Source organism: Eubalaena glacialis, chromosome X (genome assembly GCF_028564815.1).
Source record: "Eubalaena glacialis isolate mEubGla1 chromosome X, mEubGla1.1.hap2.+ XY, whole genome shotgun sequence".
NCBI lineage: Eukaryota > Metazoa > Chordata > Mammalia > Artiodactyla > Balaenidae > Eubalaena > Eubalaena glacialis.
The window spans coordinates 864,713-886,585 of record NC_083736.1 but is presented as its reverse complement, the minus strand read 5'-3'; the positions used below and the strand labels follow the sequence as shown (position 1 = coordinate 886,585).

Here is a 21,873-nt window from a genome sequence, read left to right as displayed (position 1 = left end):
TGGGTTCTGGTCCTCTCAGACTGTTTAGTTCATCCAATATCGCCCTATAAAGGGTCCATTCCTCTGGGAACACAGGAAAGGTCCTACAGAGATGGACCATGGTGTCGGTGATGCCCAGGACATTAGGTGCTGGCCTTGCCCTGTCCTTGGAACGACTGCGTCAGCACAGGGCTATTTGGTGCCCTAGGAAGAGCCTTCAAGGGCTCCCGAGGCCAGGCACGGCCCCGATGACACCGTTGTGCTCAGGACACCCTTTTGGGCCCACAGGTCAGAGATGTAGTGTGGTCTCTGAGCCTGTGGCTGAGGGGTGAAAGGACTAAGAAGGAAATTGTGACCCCAGATTGCAGAGCCCTGGACGTTAACCCCTCAGTCTCTGGCAAACTGGGGGTGATGCGTTACTATCCCTGGAGAATTACTCTGCATCCTAGGCAAGGCTTAGAACCCCAAATCTAGACAGCGTCCCAGAGAAAATGTCCTGGACTTTGTCAGTCACCCCTCCACACCTGCAGCCCCTCTTTCTCTTTGCCAGTTCTTCTCCTGGCTAACCCAGAACTCTAAAGGTTATGCCTATACAGGGGCTTCCCTGGTGGCACAGTGGTTGGGAATCCGCCTGCCAATGCAGGGGACACGGGTTCGAGCCCTGGTCCGGGAAGATCCCACATGCCACGGAGCAACTAAGCCCGTGCGCCACAACTACTGAGCCCGCGCGCCACAACTACTGAAGCCCGCGCGCCTAGAGCCCGTGCTCCGCAACAAGAGAAGCCACCGCAATGGGAAACCTGCGCACCGCAACGAAGAGTAGGCCCCGCTCGCTGCAACTAGAGAAAAGTCCGCGCAGCAGCAACGAAGACCCAACACAGCCAAAAATAAAAATAAAAAATAAATTTATTAAAAAAAAAAAAGATTCTGCTTATACAGGTTTTTTGGGGAAGAATAACAGCTGATTCCCTTTTTCAGGTGTTCCAGGTGAGTTGTGCTGGCTGGTCAACCCCACTTCAGGCCAAGACACTGGGTTGGTGGGTCCAGGAGCTGGTGTGGATTCTTCTGTCTTGCTGGGTCTCCATCCTTCTCCTAACATCTGCTTCTGCCTTATGCCTTACCCAGGCTCCTCCAGGCAAAGGGGCTCCCAAATTTCCTGGAGACTCCTCGACTCAGGCCTGTGAAGGGGATTTGAATATGCCACACCCCAAACAGGCCACTTTGGTATCAAGATTATTTTAACCTGAAGACATTTGAAATTCAACCGATGCAGGGGGAAAAAAAAAAAAAAGTCTTCTTGGAGCTTCCCTATCTGAACAAAAGCAGCAGTTTCTGAGAAATAGGGCTCCATAAATTCCTCTTCAGGGTGGATCTACTCCCAGAAGGGAAAAGGTAATAAAATCCACGCCCCAGCCCCTTCTCCAGGGGATTTTATGGCCATGAAGGAGGTGGAAAGATCACTCATATCTGTGTAAACAAACATTATCCCACATTTTCTGATCTCCTGTTAGTTCATCTGAAAACCCACTTATCTTTTCAAATCTCCTATTAGTTCACCTGAAAACCCACTTATCTTTTCAAAAGATGTTTGTTTTCGCCTAAGTGTCCTTTCTCCACCTCCCCATCACCTACTAAGTTAGGTATATAAACCCCAGATTCTAACCATCCCTTTGAGTTACTGATCATTGAGTTTATCCCCCATGTATGCATGCTGCATGTGTAACTTCTGCTTTCTTCTTAGCCTAGCTCTGTCAGTTTAATTTGCAGGGGCCCAGGACCAGAACCTAAGAGGATAGAGGGAAAAGATTTTTTTTTTTTTTCTTCCTTTCCCTACAGTTTCACCTTCCCCCACTTGGATGTTTCCATCCCTGTAAGAGTCAATCCTCTTTCTTAGTCCAGAATCCTATAGAACCCTGTGCTCCGCTAGTGCCTGCCTGTCCTGTTCCCCTCCCTGTGATGGATTTATTCCCTTTCCCGTATTACTGTTCAGCCACGTGACTGACCTCTATGGAGGGTCACCCACCATCTTGAATCTGAGGGCTCATTGCCAGGAGATCAGGCTACCGAAGAGTCTGGGAGCTCATGAAAGAATGAGGCTCGTTTAACCTGGAAATCAAGGTAGCGTTGGCCAGCCTCAGTTATCTGAACGGGGTTCACACAGAGATGGGTTTTCTGTGTGGTCAGAGGACAGGCTAGGTGGGGGGAACTAGTGGACTTGCTGTGCATTGCAGCCATTCGGACACAAGACGGAATGTTCTGTCCGTAACCAGCTTGTGGCCCCTACCAGACTTAGGGTGACATCTGTATGAGTTTCCTGGTACAACCGTAACAAAGCTCCACAGTCGGCAAGCGGGTGGGGGGGGTTGGCAGGGGGGCTTACTATCTGACAGTTCTGGACGCCAGAAGTGCAAAATCAAAGTGTCAGCAGGGTGGGTTCCTTTTGAGGGCCGTGAGGGTGAATCTCTTCAACATCCTCTCTGCTAATTCTAGGAGCCTCAGGGGTTTCTTGGCTTGTAGATGGCCATCTTCTCCCTGTGTCTTTACATGCTCCTTCCTTTGTGTGCTTGTTGGCATGTCCAAGGTCCCGTTTCTGCAGGACACAAGTCCTATTGGATTAGGGCCTACTCAAAAGATTTCATCTTAACTCGATCATCTGCAAAGACCCTATTTCCAAATAAGGTCATAGTCATAGGTTCTGGGGGTTAGAGCTTCAATACGTATTTAGGGGAAAATTGAACCCACAATAACATCTTTCAGGGATCTTCCAGAACCCAGACTGGATGATTCTTCCATGATTCTACCCACCCATCCGTCCATTCATCATTCACCCATCCATCCATCCATCCATCCACCCATTCATCCACCCATATGTTCCTCCATTTGTCCCCCTGTCAGCTTTCAGGATTATACATTTTCTGTGTGTCAGAAGCAGGGTGGACGCCATGCTCCCGGGACGTGTAGACACAGACCCACGGAGCCCTACTAAGCCCATCATCGTTACACGACTATGTCAACACGTTACATTTATTTAGGCCTCCACTTAGCTAGTGCTGAACTTGTAATTTCACTTATGAGACTTTATCACATCACAAATAAAGATCTTTTCCTTAGCCAAATTGTATTTCCTCGTTCTAGGAGAAGTCCAGGAGAACTGCTCTGGTTCTCCCATTTTTGCCCGTGTCATTGGTCACCTCCCCCACCCCTTCCTGGTATTTCTGTGCGAAGCCAGGCTGGGTTTGGGGGTAGGTGGGATGGAGCAGGGGAAGACAGGAGGCTGGGATGGGCTACAAAAACGTCAGCTCTTCCAAGACTCAGTTGTTTATGAAGGGAACGTGACTCAGCAGAGGCAGGCCCTGTGCACAACGTTGTAACCCTCTGGCCAGGAACACACCGCGCGACTAAGAAGTGAGTTTTCTTTGGCTTGTGATATAAGTCAGCACTGTGCACTGGTCCATGCTCTACACCGATGGTGTCTGCTGGCCCGTCCTCAGAGCTGTTAACATAACCACATGCGGGCAAGGCATCCTTCTCCCAGATCCAGATACGCAGGCCCCCCGAGTTCCACTCATGCTGCCTCTGAAGCCAATCCCTCCATTTCCAAGGTTCTGGATCAGCACAGCTGCCCATCTTCAAATCTCTCCTCAAACAAATGAAATAGCCAAGAGCTTCCCACATGGTTCTGTGCTGTAAAAATGCCGCTGTGCTATGCCCATCGCTCCCAGGCCTCCGCTCTCTGCTGGGGCGAGGAAATCCTTCCGTTATGTAATAGTTCTCAGTACACAGTAAACCCTGACACGCTTTCGCTGAGATGAATCTGATAGCAAAGCGCGCGGCTCATGGCGTTCGGCTGCCCCCCCTGTGCCTTTCTGAGATTACATCCAGCAGCGCTGGGCAGGTTCAGAAACAGACCCGTGCCGGAGTAGAGGTGAGAGGTCGTGTCACGCTGCACATTTTGACACAATTCGGTACGGCACAAGCTTGACATTTAAGGCCGGTGGAACCGACACTGTGGTTCATTATCATTGCTGCGAACCCATCTTATCTTGACTTCATGTAAGAATGAACTGTCTTTTTTGGAAAGCACATGGAACCTGATCAAACAGAGATCGCTATTGTGGAGAAATCTGGATGGGTGTGAATTCTTTACAGCTGCTCCCAAGGGGGTTCATTGTCGCTTGAGTCTGGGCTGGCCCGTGGCTTGCTTTGGCCAATCAAAGATAGCGGAAGTGACCGGACCTTGTGGAACATTCCATGTAGTCAAGTCTTCCGGTCAGGGAAGGGACCAGTCAAGCTGTCAGCTACTACTCAGTCCAGAGGCCAGGTGTGTGAGGGAAGCTTCTAGAACATTCCCACTCAATCCATCCTCCCGTTGACAATGGACCGAGTCAACACCGAATGGAGCGTCTGAGTCCCATCCAGCCTCTGAATCAGGAGACACGACAAGCTGCTGTTCATGAATGCCTCTAAGCTTCGGGGTGATTTGTGCCACGTCCATAGATCACCAAAATCATTCCCACGTGCAGGGGGAGTGGGCAGAAGAGAAGAAATAACAGAAGCCCTGACGTTTTCAGCTCCATTCACACCCACATTTTATAACCTCCCTCCTCTTTGCTTTTCTCGCTTGCTGACTCACCCTGCACGTCCGATACGGAGAAAAACGCACAGCACAGTATCCGTTTGTGGCTTTGAGCGCAGAGGGCGGACGGTGGGAAGGAGGCGGCATGCGGGGTGATGTGTCGTCTCCACGAGAGATGACCGTGGCCCCCGGGATTCACGTGCAGTTTGTTTCCAATCTGGAACCCAGAAGGGAGGGCAGGTCTCGCCTGCCCATTTTCTCCCCCCGCCCAGGTTTATGCCCCCGTGAAGGGCAGGGCCAGAGACCGTAAAACCTTCCCGCGCAGTTCACCGAGGTAGCACAACGCCGGCCATCATGCTTCTCCCACCGGGTCACCCTTCCCAGAGCGGTCCAGCGTCTCGGAGCCATCAAAACATGGGGGGACAGCCTGTCACAGTTTTCCAGGAAGTGCGGGGGAGCACCGCGGATTCCTGACCTCTCTCTGTGCCTCTTTGGTCCTCCCAAAGGGCAAACGCTCTTTCACGTCGTTGACCCGGGGAGCTGTGAGAACCCATCTTCGGGGACCACCCGTCTCTGTTCCCATAAAATCCTAATCTCACAGGAGCCCCGTCCCTGCTGCAGGAGCGCCACGGTGAGGCTTGGCTTTCTTCTCCGACCTCAGAGTGGCCTCCCAGGCCTTTTCTCCCCGTGTTGTCTGCCTGAGTATTTCCTTTTTTAGGTAAAAGTTCTGAAATGAGCAGTTCCTGCTGGGCAGGGTCCGCTCTGGAAAAGAGCTAGGAGCTCTAGCTGCCCTGGATGGTGGGAAGGAGGGAGCAGTGGGGGGAGATGAAGGGATAAGGGTCCCCCCTCCAAAGGGAAGCTTGGGGATGCCTGGAGCCCTTTGGCTGTCCTGGCGGGGGGCGGGGGGATGGGGGGAGGGGAGCTCCTGGCACCTGGCGGGTGGAGACCAGGGAAGCTGCTCCGCACCCCACAGGGCCCGGGACGCCTCACATCAGGGAGTCCTCCAGCCCCAGAGGTCAGTCGTGCTGAGGCTGAGAAGCCCTGACCGAGCATGAGAGACTTTCTATCAATTATCTATCATCTATCTACCTACCTACCATCTATCTATCTCACTATCATCTATCTACTTATCTGTCGTCAATCTGTCATCAATGTGCATGAGTATATATGCATGTCTGTGTCTCTCAATCTATCATCTATCACACTAACGTGTCGACTTCGTAATCCCTGGGTAGTAGACAGACTAATGTCCCCAAAGATGCCCACGTCCTAATCCCTGGCAACTGCAAGTATGTTACCTTACAGGACAAAAGACCTTTTGCAGATGTGATTAAGAATCTGGAGATGGGGACTTCCCTGGCGGTCCGGTGGTTAAGGCTCCACGCTTTCACTGCAGGGGGCCTGGGTTCAATCCCTGGTCAGGGAACTAAGATCCCGCAAGCCGCCGCAGCATGGCCAAAAAAAAGAATCTGGAAATGGAAAGAGTGTCTTGAGTTATCCAGGTGGGCACAAAGGCCCTTACTTGTAAGAAGGAAGCTGGAGGTTCAGAGTCAGAGAAGCAGAGGTTGTTGTCACGTGGGGACATGAACTGAGGAACGTGGGCGCCTCTAGAAGCTGGAAAGGCAAGAAGACAGATTCTCCCCTGGAGCCTCCGGAAGGAGCCAGCCCTGCTCACACCTGGATTTCAGCCCAGGGACAGCAGTGTTGGACCTCTGACCTCCAGAAGAATGCCCACGGTGGAAGCACCCCTGATCTGGGGCCAGGAAGACCCGAGTCTCAGCCTGCCCTGCAATACGCAACTGGAAGTCAATCGGCCACTGTCTGCTTCTGGGAAACTGCGCTTTTAACTCTGCAATGGAGCAATTCGTGTTTACTCTGCCCATCTCCCGCTGCTCACAGATTGTGTCAGTGGGCACCTGTGAAAGGGCTTTGTAGTTCTGACATGATTTTACAAGCCCAGTTATCACGGTGGGTGTTATGTTTCGTTAGAGTCACCCGCTCCCAGGGGCACATTTGGAGGCAGACATGGGGTCCATAAACTGGCCGCTGAGGGTCAATCCAGGCTTCCTTCTGTGGGAAAAAGCCCACCTACAAATCTCCCTGGTAACATCTGGGAAATGATTCTCCTTGGGATTCTACAAGTCCCCAAACTTTGTCCTTTATGGATACCATGCTGTCCCCCGCTTGGCTTGAGGCCATTGGGAGGGGGACCAAGTCTCCCTGCTTCTGGGTGAGCGGCCAGGAAACCTCAGCAAGATGAGGGCTGCAGGACCGCGCTTGGACCTCGACCTCCAAACACGGGATTCTCACGACCCACCAGAGGGTGAGAATCCTGGGTGTAGATCATATCTGATGTTTCAAGTGAGATGTATCCGGCGGGGCTGCAAAAGTGCTCCGCGGGGCTGAAAAAATGATCCTGCACTTTTTTTTTTTTGACAAGAGTCATCTTTTAAAATAAAGCATGACTGTTTCCTGTAGTCATTTCCCTAGTTTCTTTTCCACATTTTAAAGACGGGGTGACTCTGTACGATGAACTGAGGCGCTGACCTTATGCTCACTGACTTCTCCTCCTTCAAGCATGAGGCGTATCTTTCTGCCCTGGGCAGCCTCAGCTCTCTTCCTGCTGGGACATGTGATGGCTTCAGCAGAAAAGGAGCTGGGTAAGTCAACAGCTGGCAAATGTAGCCATTTGTCTGCCTGAAATGCCCTTTCTTTGAACATCTCTGCTTTTTTCTTTTTATGGTGTCTTTTGCAAATGCACTGTTTTCTTTGTGAAAGTGACAAGGGCTTATGCAGGTTTCTGAGTCTCCGGCAAAGCCCCGTTTGCCTGTTGCAAAGGACCCACTCTTGATTGAGTTCAGGATTAGGTTTGAATGGGAAAAAATCAATAGAAGAGCCCTTGTCTGCAGAACTGAGAATCTGGGCTGCTTTGTTGTTCTGTCTGCCTCCAAAGAGGTGAAAGGCTTTTGTTTAAATTAATACTTACCTTCCCGTGGTGAGATCATGCGGCCACAGTGCCCCCGAGAAAGACAAGGGCTTCCCCAGTCACCCGTCGGTCCGCGGGGTCATCCGTGAATCCCATGGCTGGCCGGGCCTTCTGAGAATGATTATCAGTGTCACCTTGTTCTCTGTCCTCACAGCCTGGTTCCCGGGGCTTTTCCAGAGAATTGTTTCCAGGCTGCATGATCACCTTACAAGCTTTGTCAAAAGGCAGCAACAGGAGGGGGCGGACAGGAGAGATATGGTCCCGTCTTGCACTAGACAGCTTTGATTTGCTTTCCAGCTCAAGGGAGGCCCGGATGGGAGCTGGTGATGGCACGTTTGTGACATTTAGCTTCTGAACTGTCCCCAGGCATCACCCCATGCTTGACCGTCCACTTCCGAGCTGGCCTCTCGCCTACCTGGTTTGGAAGAGTCCCTAGGGGCCCTCTTTGCTGCAGCCCTGGGGTTGCAAACTGGGTATCAAGTGGACACGGTGAGGAGGGTGAGAGAGCCTGGATGTGGGGTGTCCCCAGGGCTGGCAGCCACATAATTCCCTAGCTCTGTGCAATGCCCAGTGCTCTGTTTTCACGTGGCCGAATCCAGGACTCCATCTGCCAGCGACAGAAGCTCCCCTGTGACTTCTGTGCTCCCCTGTGAAGCTGTGACTGGAGCTCCCCATGGCCGCAGACTCCTTGAGATCCATAGCTTCCTCCTGACAGCCCCCCTGTACCCGCCGCCACTGCGCACGTGGCGTTTGAGTGAAGAAAGAGCCCTTCAGACCAGTTCTGGATTCTGACCCACTTGATGCACATCCGTGGGCAGAAGTAGGGGTTAAGGTCATGAATGGACAGAGGGTCCCACCCGAGGCGGTTCTCATCCCTCTGTGAAGCCGGGCTCACTCAGAACCTTTGTAGGAACTTCCTGGAAAATGCTGAACTTGCTTTACGAAAGGCCTTTGTGGTTTGCCTGCTTTTCTTTTACCCGAGGTCATCACAGGTGTGTGAACACCTGCGGTCCCACTGGGCACAGTCTTAGGAAAGCCTGCCCCCATCCCACCCGAGGTCCCGGAGCTGCGCAGGGAGGTCCCTCCGGGGCCGTTTCCACCCCGTCGATCCATTTTGAACCAACAGATTCAGACGTCACGACTGCATTGGGCTTTCAGATCGTATTTCCATCTGAGGCTCTTGTGTGTTTCTGATGGGGCTGGTGAGAATGCACATTTGCCCCGAACACGCCTAACCCTCGTGAACCCTTGTGAACTGGTGTCAAAAGAAGCACGAGGGGCGGTGAGTGGGAGTGATCGGACGGGGGGCTCATTAAAGGCTCAGGCGTGAGGGGAGAGCCTGTCCCCGCCAGCCATACAGAATGAGACACCCTCAGTCTTCAGACAATCCCCAGGTTGTTTCACTGACCAGCAGCCGTGTGGGCTGGAATCGTGTTTATCACATCGGGGGCAGATAAGGAGGGGGGGTCGGGCAGAATCGGGGAGACCAGGAAAGTCGGGGATGGAGGCAGTTGAAGGGGAAGGGAGAGCTTGGAATGGAAGAAGGATAATGGCGGGCACACCATACACGTCCTGACGCCCCGGAATAACTCGGGAGATGTTTGCCTCCCAAGCCCACTTGCTTACCCCAAACGCAGCAGGGATTCAGGCTTGGGTTTGGGCGGGAAGCGTGGAGGGAGGCGGTGGACGAAAGTGACCTGACAGCTCCTGGTGGCCCTAAAAAGTGTTCTTAAGGGGGAAGACGCTGTCGATGAAAAATTAATCAGGCGATCTGAGAAAGAAATGGAAAATTTTATTCAAGCCAAATTTGAGGATGATAATGGGAAGAGCATCTCAGGAAGCTCTGAGAATTGTTCCGCCCAAAGGTTTTTGAGACACAGGGCTGTGCATCAAGTGACCTATTAGTGACCGTTTACGCACTCCAGATCTAAGCATCATCCTGGCCGCTTACGAGGTCAACAGGGAACGTTACCTTTAAGGAAGTGTCTGGGTGGTGCCAGGCGAAATGTTACTCTTCATGGCTGAGCAGGTATTTCCGCCGACGGGGGAGGTCTGGCCGATGCCTAATGCAGACACACGATGCAAAGCGAGGGGAGACAGGAGGGCAAAGGGCAGAGAACATTTTTTTAAAATTTTTATTTATTTATTTTTATTTTTGGCTGTGTTGGGTCTTCGTTTCCGTGCGAGGGCTTTCTCCAGTTGCGGCGAGCGGGGGCCACTCTTCATCGCGGTGCGTGGGCCTCTCACTATCGCGGCCTCTCTTGTTGCGGAGCACAGGCTCCAGACGCGCAGGCTCAGTAGTTGTGACTCACGGGCCCAGTTGCTCCGCGGCATGCGGGATCCTCCCAGACCAGGGCTCAAACCCGCGTCCCCTGCATTGGCAGGCAGACTCTCAACCACTGCGCCACCAGGGAAGCCCCAGAGAACATTTTTTATGTTTAAGTTTTTCTTGTCTTGCTATAAAGCATGAATTTTATTTCACACTCCTTGTGTGTGATCTGGGAGATGGGGTAGTCGGGACGGTGCTCTTTTCCGGGACGTGGGACCAGCCTGTGGGTGGGGAACAGTGAGGCGGCCACTTGCATGTGAGGCAGTGGTCAGACACCAGCGTGTTCCCTGCAGGTGCTGGGCGAGCCCCCTGTGTGTGGCTGCTTCCTTTGGGCTGTCACTGCTCCAAGGAGACGTGGCCATGCCGCATTTCACCTTTTCTGCCATGTCGCTGGTATCAGATGCACCTTACGGGGACCCCCGGGGCAAGTGTATCCCCGTGCACACGGAGGGACTCAGCACACGCAACAATGCTGCTGACATCAGCCGCCTTTTCACAGCAGAGAGTAGGTAGAACGGTCCCAGGCGCAGACCTGCCTAGGATGCTTGTCCAAATACCTTTGTGTGTCGGGTATCCTCCTGTTGAAGATTGAATTGTGTCCCCCCAAAAGATATTTTCAAGCCCTGACCCCTGGAACCTCAGAATGGGACCTTATGTGGGAATAAGGTCTTTGCAGATGCGATGCAGTGAAGGGTCTGAGATGAGGTCCTCCTGGATGAGGGTGGCCCTACATCCAATGGCAGGGTCCTTCTAAGAGACAGAAGAGGAGAGACACAGACACAGAGGAGAAGCCCCATGAAGACAGAGGCAGAGATGGGAGCGATGCTACCACAAGTCCAGGGACGCCTGGAGCCCCCAGGAGCTGGAAGAGGCAGGAAGGACCCTCCCTGGAGCCTCTGGAGGGAGCGTGGCCCTGGGACACCTTGACCTCAGACGTCTGGTCTCCAGGATTGAGAGAGGATAAATTCCTGCTGTTTTACCCCTCAGTCTGTGGTCATTTCTTGCAGACACCCCAGAACACTTGAGCACCTCTTTATGGAATCTGCTCTGGCTTTGCTGTGTCCTGTGTGGTCCCACGATGATCTTCAGAGGGTTTTCAGGGAGGCTTTGAGGGAGGTTGGAAATCGACACCCGAAGAAACCCCCCCCCCACCCTTGCCTTGGTACAGACAACCTTTGTCACCAGGGCTGTCCTGGTACACTTTGCTATTTACACCTTCATCTCTTAAAATTTCCGAGTAAGTTCATAATATTCCATAAAATCAGCACATACTTTCTAAGCAACAGTGGGTCCTGGTGGCCCTGAGTTCTTTCCGTTCAGGAGCCAACATTCAGGAGGGAACAGTGAAATCACAGGAATGAGACGGTATCTCTCAGTGGCAATGGTGCCGCCAGGATTGTTAACCACCGATGGCCCAGGTTGGCAGGTAATTTCTGGAGAGATGGAGGTGTTTCTGATGGTACTGCAGAAATAGAATCAAAACTGGCATCTCTCGCCAACCCAGAATTCTTCTCCACAAAGGTAGAGATAAGAGAGACACGATTTCATGACTGAATAAGCATTGAACAAGACTGCGCTCTGATGCACATGCCTTTTGGGAAAGAGATCGGCAAGACACGAACCCTTTTCTAGAGCAAGGTGGACACCAGCCACTGCACCCACGTTCTCAAACGGGAGGACGTCCCAGCACCATCTGTAACCATAATTCTTCCTAAGCTCACCTTCCAGTGGGAGGGACCACCTGGGTCAGATCATTGGCTTTATCCAAAGGAAAAATTAACTTCTGTCTTTATAACTGAAGGTGCTTTTACGACTTGGAGCCAGACTCTTAGCCCCTCACAGAAATGGGGCACCACACCGTTTATGTTTGCTTTTCAAAGAGCTGGCTCCCTTGAGAGAGATATGCCTAGGTCCCAACTCTGGCAAAAGCTCACTAACTTCTAAAATCTCTACATATATTTCAAAGGGATGAAGAAAAAACTTACACATTTTCTTTTTGTTTAAATATATTATGAGTTTTGGGACTTCGCTGGTGGCGCAGTGGTTAGGAACCCACCTGCCAATGCGGGGGACACGGGTTCGAGCCCTGGTCCGGGAAGATCCCACATGCCGCAGAGCAACTAAGCCCGTGCGCCACAACTACTGAGCCTGCGCTCTAGAGCCCGCGAGCCACAACTACTGAGCCCGTGTGCCACAACTACTGAAGCCCGCGTGCCTAGAGCCTGTGCTCCGCAACAAGAGAAGCCACCGCAATGAGAAGCCCACGCACCACAATGAAGAGTAGCCCCCGCTCACCGCAACTAGAGAAAGCCCGCGTGCAGCAACAAAGACCCAACACAGCCAATAAAGAAATAAACAAATAAATAAATAAATTTATAAAAAATATATGAGTTATAAAATTGAGATATAGTTGATCTATAATATTATATATGTTTCAGGTATACAACATAGGGATTCACAATTTTTTAAAGATTACACTCCATTTATAGTTATTATGAAATATTGGCTATATCCCCTGTGTTATACAATATATCCTTGTAGCTTATTTATTTTATACGTAATAGTTTGTACCTCTTAATCCTCTACCTCTATCTTGCCCCTCCCCCCTTCCCTCTCCCCACTTGTAACCACTAGTTTGTTCTCTGTATCTGTGAGTCTGCTTCTGTTTTGTTACATTCACTAGTTTGTGTCATATTTTAGATTCCACATGTAAGTGATATCATGTGATATTTGTCTTTCTCTGACTGACTTCACTTAGTATGATCATCTCTAGGTCCATCCATGTTGCTGCAAATGGCATTATTTCATTCTTTTTTATGGCTGAGTAATATTCCATTGTATATATGTACCAAGTCTTCTTTATCCATTCCTTTGTTGATGGACGTTTAGGTTGCTTCCATGTCTTGGCTATTGCAAGTAGTACTGCTATGAACATTGGGGTGCATGTATCTTTTCAAATTAGAGTTTTCGTTTTTCGCGATAAATGCCCAGGAGTGGAATTGCTGGATTCTATGGAGCTCTATTTTTATCTTTTAGAGAAACTGCCATAGTGTTTTCCACAGCGGCTGCACCAATTTACATCCCCACCAACAGTGCACGAGGGTTCCCTTTTCTCCACACCCTCGCCAACATTTATTATTTGTGGTCTTTTTGATGATGGCCATTCTGACAGGTGTGGAGCCTAAGTAACGTCTAAAGCAAACATTGAAGGACTCACTTGACCTTGAGCTTTTCCTCGACTCGTCATGTGTGGTGTTCTGAGTAAGACAGTGACTTTGGTGGACGGGGGACAGTGTCCAGTTCCTCTGTGTGTGCCCACAAAACATGGTGCCGCTGGACACACAGTCGGCACTCACTCTTTACTCTTCACACTAACCGATGATCATTACTTCTTGCCAACGTGAGAAGAAAGTCAGCTGTAATCTTGCACTGTCTCTCAAAGTGACTGAGTTTTCTCACCGACCTTCATAGATCCTGCAGTTCTTACTGACATAAGTCATGACCGGTTTGTTTGTGAGAATCTTGGTTTTCTCTGTCCCTTTAAAGCACTCTATCATTCTTGTATTATAAGTATGAAACACATAGCAGACTCCAGACACATAGTAAGAATATAAAATATCTTGTTGATAATTACAGATAGATGACATAGATAACAGATAGATGATGATAAGTTAGATGATAGGTAGATAGATGATATAGATGATAGATGATTGATAGATACATAAATAGATAGTAGATAGGTAATAGCTAGATGATGATGATGATGAAGATGATAGATACATAATAGAGATACATAGATAGATAATAGAGATAGATAGATAGATATAGATAGATATCATGTTGAAATGATAATATTCTGGATATATAGGGTTAAATAAAATATATCATCAAATTTTTTTTAAAAAGCACTATATCATTCTTATAACATGAGTGCTGACATCATTTTACAAATTTCACTCTTTCCAGCATTGCCTCAAAGTCTACTTTATTTGTCTCTTTTTACCCAGGAGAAGCATTGCAGTTTCAAATCATCAACTTTAATTTCGAAACTGTGAAGGTTACGTGGAATGCAAGTGAATACTCTGGGACTAATTTGACATTCCTCCTAAAGTAAGTGCCCTGAGGAAGGGAAAACCATGCTTATGGCTAAAATATTTCCTCTTCTAAGATGTCAGCAACTGGGAGGCCCAGGAAGTGAACGTGTGAAGAATGAGAAAGTGCAAGTGTGAATGTGTGTGCCCTCCTTAGCCCTCAGGCCTCACCACAGCTGCAGCCGCAGCTCCCAGACCTTCTAACGGAGTGATGACTGACTCACGCTCGAAACCACCTAGATTCTTTTTTTTTTTAAATAGATATTTGATTATATCTTTTTTCTTTTTTTTAGTTAATTTCTTACTTTATTTATTTTTGGCTGCGTTGGGTCTTCCTTGCTGCGCACGGGCTTTCTCTAGTTGTGGCGAGCGGGGGCTACTCTTTGTTGCGGTGCGGGGGCTTCTCATTACGGTGGCTTCTCTTGTTGCGGAGCACGGGCTCCAGGCGTGTGGGCTTCAGTAGTTGTGACTCGCGGGCTCTAGAACACAGGCTCAGTAGTTGTGGCGCACGGCCTTAGTTGCTCCGGGGCATGTGGGATCTTCCCGGACCAGGGCTCGAACCCGTGTCCCCTGCATTGGCAGGCGGATTCTTAACCACGAGGGAAGTGCCGCATCCGTTTCTTTAGTCATAAAGGAGATAATTCTTGGTCTCGTCACTGCTTGGGTTTGAGATCTTAAGGATGGAGTATAAGCTGGTCTCACGCTGGGTCCTATAGGCTTCTTCTTAATATTGCAGGGAAGCCTCAAAGATATACCCAATCTTGGGACATCCCTATTAAAAGTGTCTCCTGGAAGGGATAGTTAGGGAGTTTGGGATTGACATGTACACACTGGTACATTTAAAAAGGATAACCAGGGACTTCCCTGGTGGCGCAGTGGTTAAGAATCCGCCTGCCAATGCAGGGGACACGGGTTCGAGCCCTGGTCTGGGAAGATCCCACATGCCACAGAACAGCTAAGCCCGTGCGCCACAACTACTGAGCCTGTGCTCTAGAGCCCGCGAGCCACAATTACTGAGCTCGTGAGCCGCAGCTACTGAAGCCCACGCGCCTAGAGCCCGTGCTCCACAACAAGAGAAGCCCCTGCAACGAGAAGCCCGCGCACTGCAACAAAGAGTAGCCCCCGCTCGCCGCAACTAGAGAAAGCCCGCGCACAGCAACAAAGACCCAATGCAGCCAAAACTAAGTAAATAAATTTTATTTAAAAAAAACAAAAAAAGAATAACCAACAAAGAGCTACTGTATAGCACAGGGAACTCTGCTTAATGTTAAGTGGCAGCCTGGATGGGAGGGGAGACTGGATACGTGTATATGTATGGCTGACTCACTTTGCTGTGCACCGGAAACTATCACAACATTGTTAATCAGCTCTACTCCGATATAAAATAAAAATGCCTCCTTGAGTCAAGGGCTGGGTTACTCTGCAGGTCACTTACTTTCCTAGGGCGGCCACAACAAAGTACCAAAAACTGGGCAGCTTAAAACAAGGAAAATTCATCCTCCCCCATCCTGGAGACCAGATGTCTGAGGTCAAGGTGTTCCAGGGCTGCGCTCCCTCCAGAGGCTCCAGGGGAGGGTCCTTCCCGCCTCTTCCAGCTTCTGGGGGCTCCAGGCGTCCCTGGGCTTGTGGCCGCATCCCTCCCGTCTCTGCCTCCATCTTCCCGGGGCTTCTCCTCTGTGTCTGTGTCTCTCCTCTTCTGTGTCTTAGAAGGACGCTGTGATTGGGTGTAGGGCCACCCTCATCCAGGAGGACCTCATCTCAGACCCTTCACTGCATCACATCTGCAAAGATCCTATTTCCTAATGAGGTCCTGTTCCCAGGTTCCGGGGTTAGTATTGATACGTAGGCATGCCATTTGGAGGGCCACAATTCAAGCCCTACAAGATCCATTCAAGGCGTGTAAACATTTTGAGAGAGGGGTACTTTTCTGTTTCCACAGGTCTTGCTGTAGTTGTAAGGGGAAGGGGGTCATTGAAGCGAATGACGTGGTACCTAATCTGAGTCAGTGACAGAGTCATGGAGCAAAGGAACGGCCCTTAAGATGTTATTTTAAGATGCTACAGGGCTTCCCTGGTGGCGCAGTGGTTAAGAGTCTGCCTGCCAATGCAAGGGACACGGGTTCAAGCCCTGGCCTGGGAAGATCCCACATGCCTCAGAGCAGCTAAGCCTGTGCACCACAACTACTGAGCCTGCGCTCTAGAGCTCGCAAGCCACAACTACTGAGCCCACGTGCCACAACTACGGAAGCCTGCGCGCCTACAGCCCGAGCTCCGCAACAAGAGAAGCCACCGCAATGAGAAGCCCGCGCACCGCAACGAAGAGTAGCCCCCGCTCGCCGCAACTAAAGAAAGCCCGTGCCCAACAATGAAGACCCAATGCAGCCAAAAATAAATAAAGAAAAAAAATTATATATATATAAAAAAAAGATGCTACATAGCTGAATTTTTCTCTTTTTAAATCACAGGTTAAGCGGCAATGAGGCGTACAGACCATGCTCCAAGTATACCCTTCAACAAGGTTACACGGCCGGGTGCCTCTTGGAAGTAGAAAAAGATGCAGTTCTACATTTTTCCATCAGGAATGGAACTCAGCCTCTTCTCAGCAAGAGACTGTGGATCAGCAACTACCGTACGTGCTTTGGTACCTTGAGGGGTGACTGTCCGGTTTGGATTAGGGTACATCGTACGAGGGTAGTGAAGCCCTCTCTCCAAAGATTCATGTTTTGGTCTGGATTTCTGCGAGGCAGTGTTTCTTTTTTTCCCCCCCTTTTTTGAGGGATGGGATGTCACAGGTCCATCTCAGAATCCCATGAGAGCTATGGACCTCCTACTGAAAAAAATCCCTCATAGACATTGTATAAGTCTCCTCGTGCCATAAAAAATGATCAGAAATTAGGTAGCTTGAAATAAACATTGTCTCCCAGTTCTGGACACCAGAAGTTCCCAAGTTGAGATGTGGGTAGGGTTGGTTCCTTCTGAAGTTCTGAGGGAGGATCTGCTCCAAGCCTCTCCCTCAATTCCTGGGAGCTGCTGGTAATCCTGGGCATCCCTGGGCTTCTGGCCACATCCCTCCCGTCTCTGCATCCGCCTTCATGTGGCTTCTCCTCTGTGTGTCTGTGTCTCTTCTCTTCTTATAAGGACATCCCATATTGGATTAGGGCTCACGCTACTCCAGGACGACCTCATCTTATCTTAAACAATTAATTACACCGGTAATGATCCTCTTTCCAAAGATTCTGAGGTGCTAGGGTCCAGGACTTCAAAGTGTCTTTTTCTGGTGGGACACAGTTTATCCCATAACAGAGACAGAAAAGTTTTTCAAGCAATTTCAGAGAGCTCTTTCCACGAGACACCTACGGGTCCTTGGAGAGCTGGCTAAAAGTTCTATTGTCAATGTACTAAAGACACGGAAACCCCAAATCTCATAAGATATTAGAGGAGGGATTGGAACTGTCAGAGGACAGTGAACCCAAGCCCAGTCACCACTGTAATGTTAGAGATGTGCAATGTTTATCTTTGTAGAGGTGTTAGTCACAATTAGATGTGCTATTTCTCCTTCTTAGTGAAACCCAGATCCCTGAGTGACCTGAGCTTCCAGTGGCATCAGGGAGCAGTGACAGTGACTTGCTCTGACCTGTGGTACAAAGGTCTCGTGTATGAAATCCAGCACAAGAGCACCTTTGACACCGAGTGGCAGGTGAGGGCAGGGACGTCTTCCCAGGCCAGGTGTGCGTAAGTATCCCCAAGATGCGAACGATGGAGAAAGATGGAGAGACACAGAGACAAAGATATTGAGATTTATTTTAAGGACTTGGTCATGTGATTGTGGAGCCTGGTGTATGTGACAGAAGCAGGGGGGACTCATCCAAAAAGGGAAAAGACGGACAAATGGCTGGAATCAGTAGACTAGAATCACTGCTCATCAAAGAAATACACATTAAAGTAGAGGGATACTGGGCTTCCCTGGTGGCACAGCGGTTAAGAATCTGCCTGCCAATGCAGGGGACACGGGATCGAGTCTTGGTCAGGGAAGATCCCACATGCCGCAGAGCAACTAAGCCCGGGAGCCACAACTACTGAGCCCACGTGCCGCAACTACAACTACTGAAGCCCGTGTGCCTAGAGCCCGTGCTCCGCAACAATGAGAAGCCCACACGCCGCAACAAAGAGTAGCCCCCGCTCACCGCAACTAGAGAAAGCCCGTGCGCAGCAACGAAGACCCAACGCAGCCAAAAATAAATAATATAAATAAATAAAAGTTTAAAAAAAAATAGAGGGATACTGGAGTTCTCCTAAATAGCTGATGATAAAATGTGATCATTTTTAATGATGTTGAACATCAGGAAACTTTAAGACCTCCGTCATGGCCCTCGTTCTCATCAATTGATTCCCTTTGCAGAAATCAATCCTCGGGGAATAATTCAAAATGTGGATGAGGCTGTATGCACAAAGATGTCTATCGAAGCATTATCTAAAATAAATACATGGACTCAGGGACCACCTGTGTGGCATACAGCAGGAAAATAGTCAAACAAATTATGGTACATTTATAATAAAAGATGTAAGAGCCATCAAAAGGTATTTTAAAGAATATTTAGTGATAAGAAGCAATGCGTACATTAAATATTGTGTTCAATGAATACCATACCCCCGGAAGGAGAGAAATGATATCAATTTGTTAATGGTGATTGTATTTTGGAGCCAGAATAAAGACAGGTTTTAAGTGTCTTATTTTACCTTTGTGTGTGTGTGTGTGTGTGTGTGTGTGTGTGTGTGTGTGTGTGGTTTTGTGTGTGTTTTCTGAAGTCTCAAATGTAAGCATGCATTACTTTTTTTTCTTTTTTAATTAATTAATTCATTTTTTGGCTGTGTTGGGTCTTTGTTGCTGCATGTGGGCTTTTCTCTAGTTGCAGCAAGCGGAGGCTACTCTTTGTTGCGGTGCGCGGGCTTCTCATTGCAGTGGCGTCTCTTGTTGCGGAGCACGGGCTCTAGGCGCACGGGCTTCAGTAGTTGTGGCACGCGGGCTCAGTAGTTGTGGCTCGCGGGCTCTAGAGCGCAGGCTCAGTAGCTGTGGCGCACGGGCTTAGTTGCTCCGTGGCACGTGGGATCTTCCCAGACCAGGGCTCGAACCCATGTCCCCTGCATTGGCAGGCAGATTCTTAACCACTGCACCACCAGGGAAGCCGTAGCTTGCATTACTTTTATATTCATAAAAAAAGTTACTTGGGGAATATAGCCAATATTTTATAATAACTGTAAATGAAGTATAACCCTTAAAAATTGTGAACCACTATATTATACACCCGTAACATATAATACTGCACAGCAACTATACTTCTATTTTTAAAAGTTACTTTTTTTTGAAAGAAAGAACTTAGTAATTCTTCAAAAGCGTCTGTCATCATGTTTGTCATGACGAATTTTTTTTCCTTTTTGGAGGAAGGTGTAGAGGTGCTGCCACATTTGTTTTTGCTGTTGTTTGGAGGATAAAGATCTGGGCAGAGAGAGGAAGTGAAACAAGAGAGGGAAATCCTGCAAGGAGGAATCTTGTGTGAATCCCTGGTAGAAGATGAAAAAGTCTGGGTCAATCATGGGTCATCGTGTCTCCTTTTCCCTCTAGTCCAAGGAGGCAAAAACCTGCAACGTCACGCTCGACAGTTTGGACGCTGAGAAGTGTTATTTCTTTCGGGCCAGAGTGAAAGCGCTGGAGTCCAGCTACGGCTCTGACACATACCCAAGCGACTGGTCAGAGGTGATACACCAGCAGAGGGGCAAGCTAACAGGTAATGTCACGCAGCATCACTGTACAACATGGTCCAACACCCTACGTTGGGGGGAGGGTGGAATGGGGCACCTGGAAACACGGATGACCCCAAGTCCTGCTCCAGAGGTCACGGTGGAAGCAATTCCTCTTCTGGTTTCCATCATTATTGGACTAATTTTCATTTTTATTTCGATGAACATAGCAAGAATAATGTGTCATTTATGAATGTGGTTCCATGGATATAGGTATAGATGCATAGAGAGATCTATAGATAAATAGGTGATAGATGGATAGATTGATAGATGATAGATGGTGATAGATAGATGACATATAAATAGATGATAGATAGATGACAGGTATAGATAGATGGATAGACATAGATGGATGATAGGTGATAGATAGTTAGCTAGCTAGATGGATAGGTAAGTAGACAGATATATATCGTAGATAGATAAGTAGATAGGTAGGTAGGTAAATTGATAGATAGATAGATGATAGATAGATGACAGATATAGATAGATGGATAGACATAGATGGATGATAGGTGATAGATAGTTAGCTAGATAGATGGATAGGTAAGTAGACAGATATATATCGTAGATAGATAAGTAGATAGGTAGGTAGGTAAATAGATAGATGATAGATAGATAGATAGATGATAGATAGATAGATGATAGATATGGATAGACCAAAGCAAGCCCTGATATCCTCAAATACCCCTGGCAGTGAGTTAAATCTACACTCCCTCCTTCCTGATGTTTGCCTGTCCAGTGTCACCATCTCTCTTTCCAGGATATTTCACACCAAAATCAAGATTTGCTGACCCTGACATTTATAAAGGAAAAAAAAAAAATGGGGGTGGCAGGGTTTGGAGTGTGATCTAGTATTATGTTGAAATTATCTTGATAACTTACAGCCCTCATTCTGTTTTGATTTAGATTTGTGCCAGGAAAACAGTCTTTTCCCAAATTTTATTTTAGTTGCTGGCATGGTCACCTTCCTGATAGCCTCCCTTCTCCTTCTGCCTTTATGGAAACTACGGAGGTAAGGATGACCCTGCCAGAATCCTCAGACACATGGGCTTTGGTTCCAATATGTCCATGAATTGGGGGGAAAAAAAGAATTGTCTGATATGATTATTTAGCTGAATATCACTTTCTCTATAATACACACTTTGCCAGTGGTATATGACAAGAAAATTGAGAGGGAAATAATGCCAAAGGTGCAGAGATATCTGCAGAATTCATTGACAAATATTCTCGTGGAGACAGTAGGATATAAGAATGCTCATTCCTATCAGAGCGTTACCTTGCTTCAAACACATGCCCCATTGAGCTGTGTCCTCCTGTCATGGTACAATGGCAGGTACTTAAAACACCTTTTAATTTTTATTGAGATTTATTAAATGAGACAATTTGGTGAGTGACGTGAGAAGAACTGGACAAGAAGAAAGCTTGTCTGGTTTGTAAATCCATTTACAGATACAGCAAAACAATATTCTTTGAGACCATAGAAAGCATTTAAAAAATATGATATTAAATATTTCTCCCCATTAACCTTCCATGCAATAATTTAACAACCGCTTTTTCCATCTTTCTTTAAACGTACTTGCGCCCGGGCCTTCTACTTCTTGATGATGTTTGAAGGCACTGATGCCCAGGGCCGTGGGTGCCATCTTTGTTTCTTAGGATGAGGTTTCCATAGCAACGACTGGAGTGATGCATAGAGAGACATGGACCGCTATTCTGGACCACTCAGGCTGGGTCTGAGCTAGGCTAAGTTAGACAATTTCAAGGACATCCCATCATGGTTGGATACAGCATGGAGCAGCTTCCCTTAATTCTTGCAAATCGCCCCATTTTTTCTTCAGTCTGCTCTCTCTTTGACCAGCTCAAACAGATGCCTGCAATATGGTTCTCTGCAAGGGAGTGGATGAAGCAATCAGATAAGCGTGTTGACAGGTGACATGTCTGATGTTTTTAATACAAAACTGAAATCACCCCTGAGGGAATCTGAGGAGTACACTTCTTGGAAAACACTAACACTTGTCCTGTCTTCAAGGAAGTCCTTGTTCACGACGAGTGGTGAAATCAACTGTATTATTTTCCTGGGGCTGCCATAACAAAGCACCCCAGACTGGGGGGGCTCA

General features: G+C 48.5%; 1 protein-coding gene across 1 annotated transcript in view; it reads left to right on the top strand.

The window, feature by feature from the left end:
* LOC133082656 (cytokine receptor-like factor 2) overlaps positions 1–21,873 on the top strand; it is an 85,880-nt gene that overhangs the window by 5,705 nt on the left and 58,302 nt on the right. The window contains exons 2-6 of the mRNA XM_061179323.1: positions 13,878–13,980; positions 16,426–16,589; positions 17,524–17,657; positions 19,581–19,743; positions 20,663–20,768. Of these exons, the coding sequence (XP_061035306.1) occupies positions 13,878–13,980; positions 16,426–16,589; positions 17,524–17,657; positions 19,581–19,743; positions 20,663–20,768 (670 nt within the window). The remainder of the gene's footprint in view (positions 1–13,877; positions 13,981–16,425; positions 16,590–17,523; positions 17,658–19,580; positions 19,744–20,662; positions 20,769–21,873) is intronic.